The sequence below is a fragment of the Chiloscyllium punctatum genome, chromosome 49 (genome assembly GCF_047496795.1).
Source record: "Chiloscyllium punctatum isolate Juve2018m chromosome 49, sChiPun1.3, whole genome shotgun sequence".
Classification (NCBI taxonomy): Eukaryota; Metazoa; Chordata; class Chondrichthyes; order Orectolobiformes; family Hemiscylliidae; genus Chiloscyllium; species Chiloscyllium punctatum.
This window is the reverse complement of record NC_092787.1, coordinates 58127866-58145149: the sequence shown is the minus strand read 5'-3', so window position 1 is coordinate 58145149 and position 17284 is coordinate 58127866. Positions and strand designations below refer to the sequence as shown.

Sequence of the window (17284 nt, the reverse complement as noted above, 5' to 3'; positions counted from 1 at the left end):
CCTTCCATTTAGAAAATTGAATGTGACTAATTGAGACTATGGAAATGTTAAAGGATTTTGTCATGTTGATGCAGCAATTTCTTCTGGCAAGAGGATCAAGAATAATGGGAGTCTTCAGAAGAGCTTGGCAATTCAGACAGAAATAAGGAAATCCTTTAGAGAAGGAGTGATATGGTGATACTCCCTTCCCTCTCTTTCACTCTACTGTTCCCAAATGTACGTCTTCTAGCCTCACCTCCACTGCCCCTTTTATCATCCATTCTCATCCTCTATTCCCTCCTCACCCTTTCCTCCCCTCATCCACCTCCTCCCCTTTCCCTTTTACTCATCCCATCCTCAATCCTCACCCTCTACTTCCCCCAAAGATTTGCTCTCCCCTCACCCTCTGCTCCCATACACTCTACTATTATTGCCTTCTACTTCACCACCTTCATCCTCTCGCCTTCCCATCCGTTTGTCCTCCTTCACTTTGTACTCAGTCCATGTTCAGCATCCTCTCCCCTAACCATCCCCCTCCCCATCCTCTTATCCACGCATTCTCAAATGCCCCTTCATCATTCACTATTCCCTTCATTCTTCATTCTCCATGCTCCTACCCTAAAGACTGCCAGGACTATTGGATCTTTAAATATTGAGACTGTAAGATTTGACTTTGCCATGGATAATGGGGAAAGATGGATAAATGGAGTTGAGCTGCTGATCAGCCATGATCTGGTCTGTAGGGGAATACACTATTAGGATTAGGTGGCCTATTCCTGCTCCTGATACTGCTGAAGTGGGTGTTTGCTTTTGCAGAACTTTACTCTTCAGGTGGTTTCTTTTATATTTCAGGGGAAGGTTACTTGCTTCTAGCAGTTTCTAAATCCTGAGAGGTTTGGTGAGGCCCACTCATGTAAGGTGGCCTGCATGCAACTTGAGTTTTCTTGTACCCTTGTGCAAACTCAGACTTAAGCGAAGAACCCTCAAGGTTATATGGTTTTGTGTGCACGAGACAGAATCTAAGCCCTGGTTTATACTGTCACATCTCCAATGGAGTTTAACTGTACTTGGAAATTCACAGGGTGTCCTGGGTTAATATGAAATCTGGTGCTGGTTTGAGTCACTGAGTTTGATTTGAATGCTTTTATGTTTAACTTGATATGGAGACATCAAAGCATGATTCAATTGTGGGAATTTGAACTTTTGTAATGTGTCATTATTGCTTTAGTTCCATTTGATGACTAAGCTGTGATTTACTTTTGTCTTGTGCAAGGACGATATTATATTTTGGTTGTAGTTCAACAGGCTATGAAATGGCTGATTCTTATCTAGCTCTCACCATTTTCTGCCCAGTCTCCTGGCTGCCTCTAGCCTCCAGTTAAAAATCATACAATACCAGGTTATAGTCCAACAGGTTTATTTGGAAGCACTAGCTTTCGAAGCATCGTTCCTTCATTAGGTGGTTATGGAGAATAAGACCATAACATTATAACCTGGTGTTGTGTGATTTTTAACTTTGTCCACCCCAGTCCAAAACCAGCAGTGCCAAGTTTGGCCTCCTGGACATTCTTCCCAGTGCTGTAAGAGTCAGAATCGAAGCCAACTCGGTCTCAAACCTCCAAAAAAATTTGATTTAAGTTGGAGGTCTGGAGTCTGCCACAGTTTCAACCAAAATATTTCACTGTGATGAGTCCAGTCCACATGGAGATGAACTAGGCATCTGCAACCTTTTTTTTATAACCAACCTGTTTTTGGACATAATAAGACACATGTCTATGGCCAACACATCCTGAGATGGGCTGAAAAATGTGTTGCTGGAAAAGTGCAGCAGGTCAGGCAGCATCTAAGGAACAGGAGAATCGATGTTTCGGGCATAAGCCCTTCTTCAGCTCTGGTCTCCAGCATCTGCAGTCCTCACTTTCTCCTAGTTGAACTTAACCTACTGCGAATCCTCTTACAAGGATGCCTTCCTTGAAGAAGCTCTCCTCCTCCCTCTACAAGAATTTCAGTGAGTCCCTCTCTAACTCTCCTGCTGTTTGGATGCTGCCTGACCTGCTGCGCTTTTCCAGCAACACATTTTTCAGCTCTGATCTCCAGCATCTGCAGTCCTCACTTTCTCCTTTTTTCTTACATCTTGCGATGGAACTTGGATAATACCACTGCCTCAAAAGACAGCTCCCCACTTTTATTTATTGCCTTGTTTTAAATGGTTTATAATCAAACCATTACATTTGAAACCTTTGATCTATATTTACATAGTAATTCGAGATTTTAGATGAAAGAAAAAAAATCTGAATTTACTGGCATCAAAGAGGTTTGGTGCAGTTTCGATTTCACCCGGGATGATTTACCCACAAACAGCTCCATCCAGTCCACGTCGAAGTTACATGGGCGTCTCTCTCTCTGGATGCTTCTCAGTTTGTTACCTCGGCTGCAAAACACACAGAGAGAGAGAGAGAGAAAAAAAGAGCTCGCCTTTAGCAGATAATCTGTTTATTGGAAACCTGTTGATTTAAAAATTGGAGGAGCTCGGGTTGAGGTTAATTACAGGACCATTCTGGGATCAGTCGAATGGTTAAGACTGGGAAGAAGATAATTGGAAGGGGCAATAATTTGCCTGCTTTATTAGAGAGAGAAAGAGGTGCTGAGAAACCACCTCGGCCTTTGGAGGTTGGGTCGGGGGGCGAGGGCGGGTCTCACTCGGGCGAGTTAAGTTGGAATGACAGAGATTGTGTGAAAAGTTTCATGTAGCAGGTCGGGCGAGCAGCGTGAAGGTGTTGCCGTTCCCTTCTGTGCGTGTGTGTGTGAGAAAGTGCACGCTGCGGGTGCACGCTGGACACGCCTGTCTTTGTCGGGCTTGCTTTGTTCCTTGTTGGTTGCCAGCTTCTCTTTCTCAGGCATCGCACCCACCAGCAAGCTAACTGCCTGGAGTGCCCGCTCCAGCACTGGCAGAACGTGCCAGGGAACTACTCTTGACTCCAGCCTCCCTCTCTCTCCCCCCCTACCCTCACCCCCACCCTACTCCCTTTACAAGAGGTAGCAAAAGAAATGATGCAACCCATCCCACTAGTGGGAATGATTTGGAAATGAATAAAAGGGTGGAGTGTTCTTGCTGATTGGCTGCCAGGAATCACATGGGTAGGTTTCTATAAGGGACTTGAAATTGGCAAATCTTGTCACTTTCAGCATCTGGAAATTGACAGTTGCTTGTGTGTTCGTGGCGGCCCGTGTTCTCCAATATCCACCTGAGAGAGAGTGAGAGAAGGAGAGAGAGAGAGAGAGACAGACAGACAGACAGACGTGTGGAAGGGGCGATGTCGGATTGCTCAATTGTTGCACTGGATGTTTGCTGAATCCTCTGTGGAACTTATGGGAATGAGACCGAGTATTTCCCTTGGCCCCGTCTAAATTCGCCAGAAGATTTTTAAAATTTGCCGAGAGAGCGCCATCTCGTCTCCTTACCACCAACCCCCTGACCTCCCCACCCACCTCCTCCCCATCTCGATGTACACAGCCCGCGACCCCAGGAAGAGGAGACCCGTGCGTTGGTGATGCGTCTTCCTCCCGTGTTTAATCTGAGGTGGGATTTTAACGTGTGGTTTACTTTTCCAGAATGGCTCGCTTCGGAGACGATGTGTCAGCTCGGTATGGAGGCGGAGGTCCTGGCGGCGGGGGGAGAGGGGCGAGCCGTCAAGGGGGACCTCAGGCCGCCCAGAGAGGGATGTACGGCTCCAAGTCCATGGCCCAAAGAGCTCGGACTATGGCTCTTTACAACCCCATCCCCGTCCGCCAGAACTGTTTCACAGTCAACAGATCACTTTTTATATTCAGTGAGGACAATATCATACGGAAATACGCCAAAAGAATAATCGAGTGGCCATATCCTTTTATCTTGTATTTAACATATGAACCGACACATCCAGGTTGGGGGGGGGGGGATGCTGAGGAACACTGGTTATTGGAGAAGGTTAATCCCACTGTTCTGTGTGTGTGCGCGCGTGTCTCCAAGGAGGCTATTTTTTCTCATTCACATGTAATCCCAGTCCCCACTGATTCTGTGTGAGAGCAGCAAATCTCGTCCTCAGCCACATTGTGTCTGACTCACGGGGTTATCTGACAGATACACATTCATTTTCCCCAACGTGCTGAAGCCCAAAGCGATTTCAGACATTGAACCCACTCCTTATCAATAGATTGGACCCCGTTCAATCCGAACGACAGCTGGCAAATATTTCGCCAAGGCAAGACTGCATTTCCAGCTGTCTGCAAATATCCCACCAATCCCTTCGAACATTTGCAACAATCAGCTTCGCTCACCCCCCTTTTGTTAACTTGTGTAATAGGGACCCCAAAGGGGTGCAACATGTTCTTCAAGACGTTTTCTGAGAGAGACAGCGAATTTGGAGAGAAATTCTCCCTCTGTTACCCTGGCTGGGTTGTAAAGGGGGCGGGAGGGATTCTGTTGAGAAAAAAGTTGCCTGATTCCTGCCGGTGACATCCGCTGTAAAATGGTGCTCGAGCGGAGGCGCTGTTCACTCCGCAGTGGTGCTGTCCAAGGTGCTGAAGCTGCGCCCACGCTTCCAGGCAGACCCGGCTGCAGGTGGCAAAACAAAACCCATATTGTGAGAGCGGCGAGGGAGGCATTTGTTCCATAGGGTGAACGCAGACCAATTATTGTGTGTGTGTGTGACAGAGAGAGAGAGAGAGAGTGACAGAGATAGAGAGAATGAGTGAAAGATCTCCTGTTAAACACTTACTACAATGGCCAGATTTTATCGATTTCCCCTGGTTAAGGTTTGCACTAACACTGGGTAATGTTTTATAGAAAACGAAATTTAACAGGAATAAGTTGTTTCCTATCATGGTGAAGGCGCATATGTTCTTCGACATGGCTTGTCTCCCAAGAGGCACTTTTACCTGAATTGACCCCAAACTTCGAGTCAACCAATGCTCCCTCCCCCCCAACCCCCACCCCTCCGACTCCATTTGGCCCTTTGAAGAGACATGTTTACAGAGGGAACACCTATGTTGGCCAAGTTTGTAATCTCTTCACAGCTCTACTATTTCCTCAATTCAACCTCACGTGATCAGTGTGGAGAAAGGGGATAACAGCGGTAGATTTATTGGGATTCTTTTGGAGTTAATTTCTGATGGTTTCTGTATGCTCAGTGTCAGAATTAGTGGAAGGTACCGAACAGTTACATGTTAAAGCCACGTATTTTAATAAGTTAAACAGTGTATTTTTACAAGACAAATTCAACATCAGTACGGTTATGAAAGTTAATTTCCTTAACATCACTTACTCCATTTGAATACATGATATTAGCGACCATTATTGCAAACTGCATCGTTTTAGCTTTGGAACAGCACCTTCCCGATGGAGATAAAACGCCCATGTCCGAGAGACTGGTGAGTACTGGATGCTGGTTAATTTTTTCAGGAGACAGCGTCAGTTGAGTTGCACAAAGTACTTCCTACTCGAAGAGAAGAAACCTAGAGGTTGGATCATTTACATAAACTTCGCTTTTACTTTTGATTCCTCCATAATTTCAAAAACTTATCTAGAATCGCATATGACTTTCAGCACAGAACCAAACCATTTTGTCAAACTGGTCCATACTGTTGTTTGTCTCTCTATTTCTGTCAGAGTAAGAACAATTTCTTAAAACGTTTTCCTGTGAATCCAGCTATAAAATAGAAACATGCTCATTTGAAGTTTTATAAGGTTGTGAGGAGATGTGGGTTTCAGTGTTCTAAGTTGTATCGATTCAAAATATAAAGACTTTATCTTTTGTCTCAATTTAAGTGAAAAGAGGTTCACTTGGAAGATCACCTAATAGTTATGAATAACCACTTTAGGCAGAAGATGGCAGTTTGCATAGAAAATACAATAAGCCATTTTTGAAAAAAAAACAAGTGTTTGTAATTTGAGACACAATCACATCAAGCATGTGAAAATAGTGAAGTACTCTGATGCGTTCATCATGTAAGCAACAAGTGGGAAAAATATTTTCTTCCTGATTCTGGAGCACTGTTAAATGGTTTATGAAAAGCTCAAATCATATGCAAATAACAATAATAAAAAAAGTGGTTTCTTTTGAAAGTTAAGAATTGATATTTTGGTGACACATGCAAACATTGCTCAATTGGCTCACAAAATTTCTGAATTGATTATACTGAGTAACCAGGCCCCAATTCTCAAATTGATTTCAAATAATGCCTATTTCTGCATTGCCAATTTGAAGATTTTTATTATTGCATGACTGTAGGAAATGTGACATAAAAAACTATTCCATACAATGGAATCTAACCTGGTTAGAATCTAACCTATGGCACATTATTCACTGAGACACATAATTGTGCTTTAATTGAGCAATTAAGAATGAGAAGGCACCAATTTGTTTTTCTAAAAGTATAGTTCTTGTCATATGTTGCTGTTGATCAAAGTAGAACTTAGTGCTACAAAGGTGAAGATCAACTACAACCTTCATACAAATGCAAATGTAAGATTTAATTATTGCCATATTAATTTGACAGAAACTAAGGATCTCTGCTTGAGACATATTTATTCAAAGGTTTTATAGTTGTTCTGAGCCAATCAAAATATCAATCTCTCCAGTAACTGTAATCTAATTATTTCACTAAAACACAAATTACACATGAAGTATCATTTTCTTTTACAATGGTTAATCAATTTCATAATCAACCTTTAACACTACAGACGGTTTAAAAAAAACCTATGCTCCCTAATGACTCATTTGGCAAAGGTGGTGTATAACTGGCCCATTCCATCTATAAAGTGTCAGCCCCAGTATGGGTTCTGTTAGCTAAAAGTGAAGAACTTTGGAGTGCTTTGGTTAGAGGAGGAGGACCAGGATTCTTGTTTCTAATTCCTAGATATTTGCTGGAAAAAGCACATATATGGAAACTGGTGAGAACATGGTTGACGTTGATATATACCCACATTCTAATACATTATCTTGTCTAGTATCAGGCTAAACAATGAAGAATGCACTATTGGCTGAGATACCATCTTGTGGAACTGTACTCCAGCATAACTCATTATCATCAATGGAAGGAATGAAGAGGAGGAAAATCTGGTGTTACATTACTTTGCACACTTAACTTCATGAATATCAGCAACAAGAATATCAGAATATTTATTAATTCCATAACTGGGAAGAGTTGAAATATCAGCTTGTTTATTTGTGCAAACCCTTGATTAATGTGCCTCAGGCAGTAACCATTTAAACTGATTTATAAAACATTTGAAATTAGTTTTTTTGAAATTTGTCTGAATGGAGTTTATCAACCAAACCTATAATCCCTTGACATACTGTTCTACTAAGGTGGATGGAGCTCACCTCTATATACTGTAGTTTAATCAGAGCACATCAAATGGCTTATTGATTACTTTTCATAGCAAAGGCACAGGAAGTACTAAGTGATTATGGCCAGATAAATTAATTAGAATTAAACCTATATTTTTGAAAAATAAATTACTGATTATACTGAATCCATCATTAGTTCCATTTTTATACAGTTGCACAGCTGAAATTACTTATTAACTTGTAGAAAAACTTTAATGGCAAAATATTTTACAATTTTCATGTGTCATTTGGCATATCCAAGTGAGCTAAGTTATGATTCATATTAAGTATTTCAAGAAAGGTATCTCAAGATGAAATTGTGTACTTCATCTAATGCCTGTTAGTTCACAGATTGTAGAAATGAAATTAATCATTGTTTGAAACTTAATTGATGAATTTGGTATTTCTGGATGGTAAAGTAATTGAAGAACTGTCTTCTTCTGTTTGCATTCACTTTTATTGAAGTATTTTCACTTGCAACAATAGTCTGCCCCAGCCTTGTACTTCTGTCAGAATGTGTACAGATGGCTTGTGTCCAGAGCATGAAATGGGTAGTTAGTAGGATGGATATTTTGTACCATAATGGCAAAGCTAATCCTACCTGACATTTTTCTGGCAATGTTTTTACTCCATGGCTTGACTGAGCAGCAGGAAGCTCTGTGTTTTTACCATTCACCCCTGCACCCAGTGGAACTGCCTCTTGCTAGCTGTAAAGCTTTCTTGTGCCACTCTGATTCCTTCATGTTTTTATTGAAGGAAAGGCTTTTCAAATAACAAAATTGTTAATTTTGAAAATGTTATTTGCCATACAATTCAAAGTATAAACCTTGGCCTTAAGATGTTTCTGCCAAATGTACAGCAAAAACATACATAATATCTTGTGATGTATTTTACATATAGTAACTGGCAACGTCATACCATTTAGCTAAGTAAAGGCCCTGCTAAATATCTACTTCTTTAAATTAATAGGGTGTGTAAAGGACCCTGAAAAAAAATCTGCATTCCATTTTTTCAAAAACAAATCTTTTCACTGCACATCAACTTATGAATAATTCATGATTCCACAATGTTATTGTAAGCAGACCAGAAGTAGCATGATGGTTTAAGAAAGAATCATCAGCAAGAACTGTAGGAGTCCAGTTATGCTTACCTTTTTGCCACAACAGCTGGTGCTATCCTTAAGTACAATTCCTGAAATATAGTGGTAGTTGCTTTGTTAAGCATCTAACAATCTATTTGTAATTAAACCAAACAAAATAATGTGAAATGATAGAAATCCAAAACAAAAAAAAGCTAGAAACTCTCAGCTTATTTTTTATTAGAGCTTCAATATGGAACACTGTTTCTCTCTCCCAGGCTGCTGTCTGACCTTTGGAATATTTTATGCACTTTCTGTTTTTGTTTATAATGAAATATGCCTTGTAAAGCTGCAGTATCTCACAAGTAGATATTTTCTTCCAAGACATGGAATTTCTAAACTAAATATGTAAGTGCCACATTTTCTATGTAGAATTATTTGGCTTCAATCTGAAATATCCTTGTAACATGGTTCAAACTTCTTGGGGAAGTTTAATTAATCTTCCTGAAAAATGTTAGGAATCTGATCCTGTTCATCCCCCTATATGAATCTCTGAACAAAACTGGAGGTGAAAGTCAACTTTTAAACAAAAATGATGCATTGGAGATGTCTTACATTAAGGATGCATTCCCATAGCAAAGTTAAAAATCACACAACACCAGGTTATAGTCCAACAGGTTTAATTGGAAGCACACTAGCTTTTGAAGTGTCAGTCCTTCTAGTGTGCTTCCAATTAAACCTGTTAGACTATAACCTGGTGTTGTGTGATTTTTAACTTTGTACACACCAGTCCAACACCAGCATCTCAACTCATTCCCACGGCAAGTTTAGCATTAATGCAAATCATCTTTGCCTTTGTGTTAATGCAAACATTAAGGACTACAACTGGGTGTGAAAGTCTGATTTGACACCAGAGGAGTGCAAAGTAATGCTTCTCACCAACGAATTATCATCCTGCTAGGTCCTTACTCTGAATTCAAATTGCAGGATTCTATGATTGCATTAAAATGCACCTATACACCACTAAAATGTAGTCATTTGTAGCCTTGCAGCTTTCAAATAATTCTGTGGTATTGTGTTCATAGTGTAATATTTTGATTTGTAGGCATATTAGCAGATCAGTTACTGCCTGATATTTCCACAATTTGTTTCTGTACTTGAGACGGCCATTGACAGGTTAAAACATGCACCAAGTACATCCCTACAAGGCAAGTGGTAACATTGAAAGACTTGGATCACTCTTGTGCCCCCCCAACAGATGACGCAGGAAAGTGAAGCATGTTTTGGATTGTCTAGCTAGCCCTCAGCTGCAGAATGTTGTTAATCTTGAAGGATCGATAAAAGAGAAGACAATTGAATTGAAAAATTGAGGAGGGGAAATTGAAGAAATGTTAGAAGGAACAGAGTGTTGAGAACCTGTTTTTCAGTTAAAAATCACACAACACCAGGTTATAGTCCAACAGGTTTATTTGGAAGCACTAGTTTTCAGAGTGCTGCTCCTTCATCAGGTGGTTGGACTATAACCTGTTATGTGATTTTTTTTAACTTTGTACACCCCAGTCCAACACCGGCATCTCCAAATCATGACTGTTTTTCAGTATTGTTTATCAATATGTTCTGTTTTTGAAACTGTAATTCACCTTCCATATTTAATTTCTGTTCACACTTGCCTATTAACTCTTAGATGTACTTAACAAAGTCTCTTTGTGATATTACAAGTATGATGTAGGAAATTTCTGCACTGAATAGGCATCCCAATCAGACCTAACCCCATTTATCAGCATTTGGTCCAAATCCCTCGACACCCTTCCAACTCATAAACTCATCCAGATGTCTTTTTAATGTTATATTTTAAGAAAAAACACATTTGAAAACATATAGCACAAGCCTAAATAGACTGCTGTGCTGAATCCTAATACATGCTGCTGGGTTTAATGGCCACCAAACAATTGTGTTTTTTTAAATGTTACTATAACCAAATTTTCACCTCTACTATCTTGAAGGTACTAATTCTCAGCTGGGTACAGCTACTTTAACCTGGTTGAAATCTTTGGATGTAGGCATGGGTATTGCATTGGCTGAGTGTTGCAATATGGATGACAGCACAATTGAATCTATTTCAGTCTTCCGCTAACATCCTCGCTTGTTCATTTCCCAGTATTGGATAGTGTTCAAAAGCTTGGGTACTGGCTATTTATCTCATTGGCTGTGGGGCATCACCAGCAGTTGTAACATTCATATTGTCAGTAGAACTGAGAGCTAACCGCTTAGATTGAAAATTGAATCTGATCAGCGAGATTCAGGGAACCAAATCGTTTGTAAGACTTTGACTATAATGGCTTTGAGACTTCATTGCAAAAGAGGTAGTGCTACCACTGTGATTTTGATAAAAGTCTCCCAATATTGTTTTCTATTATTGTCAACTGTAACATCTGTTCATGTATGACTTCAGTTATATTTATTGGTGACCATTTTTATAATTAATCTGAACTCTGTTTTCCATATTTCACCTTTCCAGTAAAACAAGCTTGAGCTGGTAATTAGACAACACAAAAACATTCTAATTAATTATAATAAAAAGAATACTTCGTATAAATTGTGAAACCTATTTTTGGTTGTTGACCAAATAATTTGAACAATGTTATTGTCAACAGATAAGTTGACCTTTCTCCTTGCTGTATATTATTTTTACAGGATGACACTGAGCCTTATTTCATTGGAATATTTTGCTTTGAAGCTGGCATCAAAATTATTGCTCTTGGATTCGCTTTTCATAAAGGTTCTTACCTACGAAATGGCTGGAACGTGATGGATTTTGTGGTGGTTCTCACAGGGTAAGTTGTTGAAAAATATCACACTGGTAGTACAATTGTTATAATAACTGATTCCAAGTGTTTACCAGATGAAATTTTGAAATGTGAGCCATTTTGAAATTAGAAGGTTTATTACTATGCAAGGGGGATTTGTTGTAGACGATGCAATGGAACTCCATCACCTACATTTCTGTTAGCTCAAATATCATCTCGTTGATTCTCAGGATATTTCATGGCACTGGTTTGTTTGTTTTTATTTAATTTCTTTTACTTAATGAATAAGTATCGATCTGTTTGTATGTGCATATTAATCTTTGCCTTAGTGCCTAAAACATTGCAATATCATAATATACAATATCAAGACTGGGACATTTTCAATTATGTTCCAGTTATTAATAATCTACTACGGGGCCCCTTCATATTAGTGGATGCTAATGGAGGTTCTGCTGTGTACTCACCCACAGGTAGCTATTGCAGCATATTTTTTACTGTGGTGTAATGGCAAAATTGAGCTTGTGTGGAAATGTCTTCAAATTTCTGAACCTGCCCGCAAAATTACTTCAAAAGATTGCGAAAATATAGTGTACTGTATTTTTTGATCTAGGAGCATGTTCCATCGGCTATAGCATTGCATTCCTAGTTATTGCCTAGATTGTGGCTGTTCACCTATGCTTTCTTGTATGAAAGTGATAATGTTACATCAAAATTGAAGAATCAAAGTTTTCTAACTTAAAATGGATTTCAAGTTAATTTATGATGATAGAAAAGAAGGTGGTTTGCAATAAGGCTGTAGATTGCTTGATATAGTGTAGTTTAACAATAAAATATTGACAAAGTAGAGTTTTGATACATACCAGAATGCAGTACCTATGCACTATTGTATTAAGATCATCTGTTAAAAGTTTTGAGCAGGACATGTGAGGATTGGAAAATTAAGTGTTAAATGAAACATTTCAAAAGGTCAGAAAAGAATTAAAAGGAAGCAAGGTACCCCAATCAAAGAAGATTATTTCAATTTAAGTCACATACATTCAGCAGCCAGTTAAACATTCACTCTGCATTTTGTAATGCATTTTGTTACATTTTGTTCAATGTGACACTTCCACAAATTGGGACACATTGTGCAATGTACTTTAACTGCAGTGAAAAGTTCTGAAATATTTTAGGGTCTACTTGCTGATAAGTAAATATAATGATAAGGTATACACATTAAAATGTGTGCACTGAAGATAAATATAGCAGCAGATATGATTTTGAAAACCTTATTGAATTGTCAATACCAACCCATCACAATTTCAGACCTTAGTTGCTTAATACCATGGAACTTTGCTTCAAGTACTCTGCAATTGTCTTCTAAACCTGTGATTGATTTTGAATGGCGCATTTTGAACTGACATGCTACAATGCATGCTGGATATTGCAAATTTCATAGTTCTGGTTGTGATTTTGGGGCATGTCCCAGTTAGTGCTCAGTTCATTAGCCTACCTGCACCCACACTTAAAAGAACTGTTCATTCTGGCATGATGGTTTAATGGTAGTTTGAGTACATTCTTAAAATATTGCTTTTCATTAGATTTGTGACATAGTGGTAATGTCACTAGACGACTAATTGACATGGCAGCCATGGAATTTAAATTCAACTCACAAAAATTCTGAAATTGTTCACTCTTATCAAGTGGCCATTTAACTATTATAGACAATTTTAAAGATTCATTTGATTCACTAATGTCCTTCAGGGAAGGAAATTTGCTGCCTTTACCTGCTGCCTGTGACCTGTGACTCCAGATCCAGAGCAATGCGACTTTCAAAATGGTTGAGTAAATCATTCAGTTCAAGGATAATTAAGGACAGGAAACAAATACTGGCCACACCTGTGCCACCCATATCCTTTAGAAGAATTTAAAAGCTTAAAATCTAGCTAGATATATTAATAACAATTAGGGGTTGAGCAGAGAATACTCTCACTGATGGCTGGAGCTTTATCTCTCAAATTAATTTCACAAAATGGCCCACATTTATCTTTAGTGAGGAAGAATAATGCATAATATGGACAATGAGTAACTAGCTTTTTTTTGTTTATGACAATATCCATTGTATTTGAAAAACAATCACTGTCATTCAGTGCTGTCAATGTTTATAAGTTCAGTGAGTTGGACTGTCACTGCAGCCTTGACAATCTGTCCTTACAGTCGACACCTCACTTCTTTCTAATTCTTTTTCTTTTTAATGAACTAAACTTAACACTTGAATCATTTTAACAAGTCACAATAAATGATCATTGTGATTCAATGAATTTAGAATGAGACATATTTCAATAAAACATATTATTTTTATTGCCTTAAACAATTGAGTATTCTAATCTATGAGGTCAACACAAAGAATCTGCTGAAGAATTTCAATAAAACTGTCTTGAAATTGTTTACATTAGCTGTTCATTTTGTCTAATTTAAGCAACGATTTATTTTCCTAAAGATGAGAGAAATGTACTTTTGCTTCGATTTGTATTAAAACACACAAATGATGTGTGATGCCCTGCAGTGAACATTGAATAAGTGCACTCTGCAAATGTGTTAATGGTTAATAAAGAAACCTCAGCAACTGATACATGATACAATTCTGACAGGCACCTTGCTCGGATCAGCTGAATCTATTGAACTGCTTTTTCCTCACACCCCCAAATTCATTGTTGATAGAAGGCAGTAACTCTGATTGGTTTTCGTGTACTCAAAGATCAAACAGATTTTTTCAATGCAAGTGTTCAAAGCACTGCTACTGGAAAATTTTTTAAAAAGTGTTTATCATGGAAGCAGGTGTCCAATTAGATGTGTGAAATCCATTTATCCAATTGGACACTAGCTAAACTGACAGAATCTTTCAGGAATGGCTTTGCATTCTGGCCACTGGTGACAGACGCATTATCTAGATCCGGTACGCGAATGTGCTAATTGGGAAAGTAAATTTAGTATTTTAGCCTTAGATAAAGATCGATATCTCACTGAATGACTGTAGAAAATCTAAAAGACCCAGGGCTTGGTTTGTTGCTGAAGAAAATTTCCTTTCATATTCAATGGCTGAATATTATATTTGAATTGTTCATTTTCATTAAACACCAATTAATAGAACAATTTTTTAATGCTGTGAATTTGTTAATATTTTATGAATCACATGCTTTTGGTTTCAAAATAATGTTTGGCAACATTGGTCACTTCTTCTGTAGAATCTAAAACTAATCTGGAAACACAATAATGGAGAAGTCCCCCTCTTCCTTTGACATCCCATTTCTGAGACTGACAAGATAACTTCAGACAAAATCACTTTCTCACTCTTTTGGACTCTTTTTCAAATATGCAGAATATTATTCTGTGTGACGGTGCAGTTAGAAAGTATTGTGGATGCAATAAAAACAGCAAGTGCTGGAGAAACTCAGCAGGTCAGGCAGCATCTGTGGAGAGAGAAACAGAATTAATATTTTGAGCCAAATTTGACTTTTTTTGGAACTGAGGCTATTTTAACAGCAACTTGCACATTAAATATATTGGAAATTTTATGTTTTGCCAACTTATAACTAGAGATGAGCACTTGCTGTCACAAAAACTCAGGTTCTGTTTGATCTGAAATGAACTTACAATTTGTTGCCTTGTTTCTTAGAATCCCTACAGTGTGGAAGCGGGCTATTTAGCCCACACTGACCCATTAAAGAACATCCTCCCCATATTACCCATGGCTAATCCACCTTGCTCACACACTCCACATCTTTGGACTGTGGAAAGAAACCAGAGCAAACAATTGCCTGAGAGTGGAATTGAACCTGGGTCCCTGACACTGCAAGGCAGCAGTGCTAACCACTACGCCACCATACGGCCCTATCCTAAGTGTTTGCTGTTGTAGCTTCTGCAAGTTTGACAGCAACACACCTGACTCCTTATTAATGTGCATTTTGATGTTGAAATCCCAAACACAATTACATCTGTAAAGATGTTTTGTCATGTAGACAGTCTGCATCATATTAGTGCTTCAGCTTACGCTCAAGAGTCTGAGCGATATTAGTGAGGGGGTTGATCTGATGGAAGCTCTGGCCTGAAGGGCTTTAGATGTACATTTGATTGTTTGAATCAATCTGTGCATTTTTCTTTCTAATCTTTTAAAAAATACATTGTGCTTGTTTTTGTGAGACAATTGGCTTCCCGAGTCACACACAGAAGCAATGGCTGAAATTATCACAATCCTTCTGAACCATTAGAAAGAGGAAACTGGCGGAAGATTAATGCCACACGTCACGCGAGAGGAGAGCTTGAGAAAGCAAGTCCTTCATGGCAACCCCAGCCAATGTAAGAATTTAACTTACACTGTTGGCATCAGGCTGTATTGCAGATCAGACATCCAGCCAACTGAGCTGTCAAATAGAAATGTACAGCATGGAAACAGATCCTTCGGTCCAACCCGTCCATGCCAACCAGATATCCCAACCCAACCTAGTCCCACCTGCCAGCACCCGGCCCATATCCCTCCAAACCCTTCCTATTCATATACCCATTCAAATGCCTCTTAAATGTTGCAATTGTACCAGCCTCCACCACATCCTCCGGCAGCTCATTCCATACACGTACCACCCTCTGCGTGAAAACGTTGCCGCTTAGGTCTCTTTTATATCGTTCCCCTCTCACCCTAAACCTATGCCCTCTAGTTCTGGACTCCCCAACCCCAGGGAAAAGACTTTGTCTATTTATCCTATCCATGCCCCTCATAATTTTGTAAACCTCTATAAGGTCACCCCTCAGCCTCCGATGCTCCAGGGAAAACAGTTCCAGCCTGTTCAGCCTCTCCCTGTAGCTCAGATCCTCCAACCCTGGCAGTATCCTTGTCAATCTTTTCTGAACCCTTTCAAGTTTCACAGCATGTTTCCGACAGGAAGGAGACCAGAATTGCACGCAATACTCCAATAGTGGCCTAACCAATGTCCTGTACAACATGGTGTCCCAACTCCTGTACTCAATACTCTGACCAATAAAAGAAAGCATACCAAACACCTTCTTCACTATCCTATCTACCAGCGACTCCACTTTCAAGGAGCTATGAACCTGCACTCCAAGGTCTCTTTGTTCAGCTACATTCCCTAGGACCTTACCATTAAGTGTATAAATCCTGTTAAGATTTGCTTTCCCAAAATGCAGCACCTCGAATGTTCTGAAATACTGTTGTACAGCCTGTGGAACTGTGCTTGAGGCAGGAAAGAGAGAAACTATTATTGGGAGATATTGGGGGAATTTGCATTGCCCTCAATTGAAGCAATTGATTTGAATACAAAATGCAGTGGAACAGGAAAACACTGAATTTTTCATAATTTTCATAATATTGTTAGGATTTTGTTTCTTTGATTCCTTACCCAAACCTCCAAAAAACAATTAGTCTCGCATTCTGCCTTATTCTCGATAATCATAACTCATTTCAGGAATCTGCCCATTTCCTGTCTTTCAGATCTATATTTTCAATATGCTGTTAGGAAGCTAGGCAGTCTAGTGGTGCAATGCATTAGGATGTGGGTTCTTATACATAATTTACTGTTACTGAATCATATATTTTTATTGGACCAGCAGAAGAGGTGTGATGTGAATTGAATGATAAACTACTTGGAAGGAAGAAAATTCAGCAAGAAACCCCCCAAAAATATTTTCCCTTCTTTAATAGTCAGTGTGCATTGTAGAAACCTTTACTTCATTTCTATTATTTCTCTGAGACTCTTGCTTCACAATATTGGGAAGTAAAAACAATTAATAGAAAATTGGGAATTGTGTGCTTCATTTAAAAGCTGCTAGCTGTATTTCATGACTAAAACAGTAGTACAAGAAAGCACAAGTGATATCTGTTTCAGACTTGCAGCTTTCTTGGTGGATAAGGGTAGAGCTACAAGGTCACTTGTACTTTGTGAAATCAGATGAGAATTATTGCATTATGTTCATGAGCAGTATGAACACCCACATATTGATCCCAATATGGTTTCCACCAAGAATGAGATTTCTTTGAAAGTCAATTGTAAACATAGAAT

The 17284-nt window shown here is 39.1% G+C and overlaps 1 protein-coding gene across 2 annotated transcripts in view; it reads left to right on the top strand.

Annotated features, from left to right (window-relative positions):
* Window positions 1–3180: 3180 nt before the first annotated feature.
* Window positions 3181–17284, top strand: part of LOC140469212 (probable voltage-dependent N-type calcium channel subunit alpha-1B) — a 624066-nt gene continuing 609962 nt past the window's right edge. For both annotated transcript variants that reach the window (XM_072565528.1, XM_072565527.1), the window contains exons 1-3: window positions 3181–3858; window positions 5283–5388; window positions 11122–11261. In XM_072565528.1, the coding sequence (XP_072421629.1) occupies window positions 3593–3858; window positions 5283–5388; window positions 11122–11261 (512 nt within the window). In that variant the 5' untranslated portion in view covers window positions 3181–3592. The remainder of the gene's footprint in view (window positions 3859–5282; window positions 5389–11121; window positions 11262–17284) is intronic.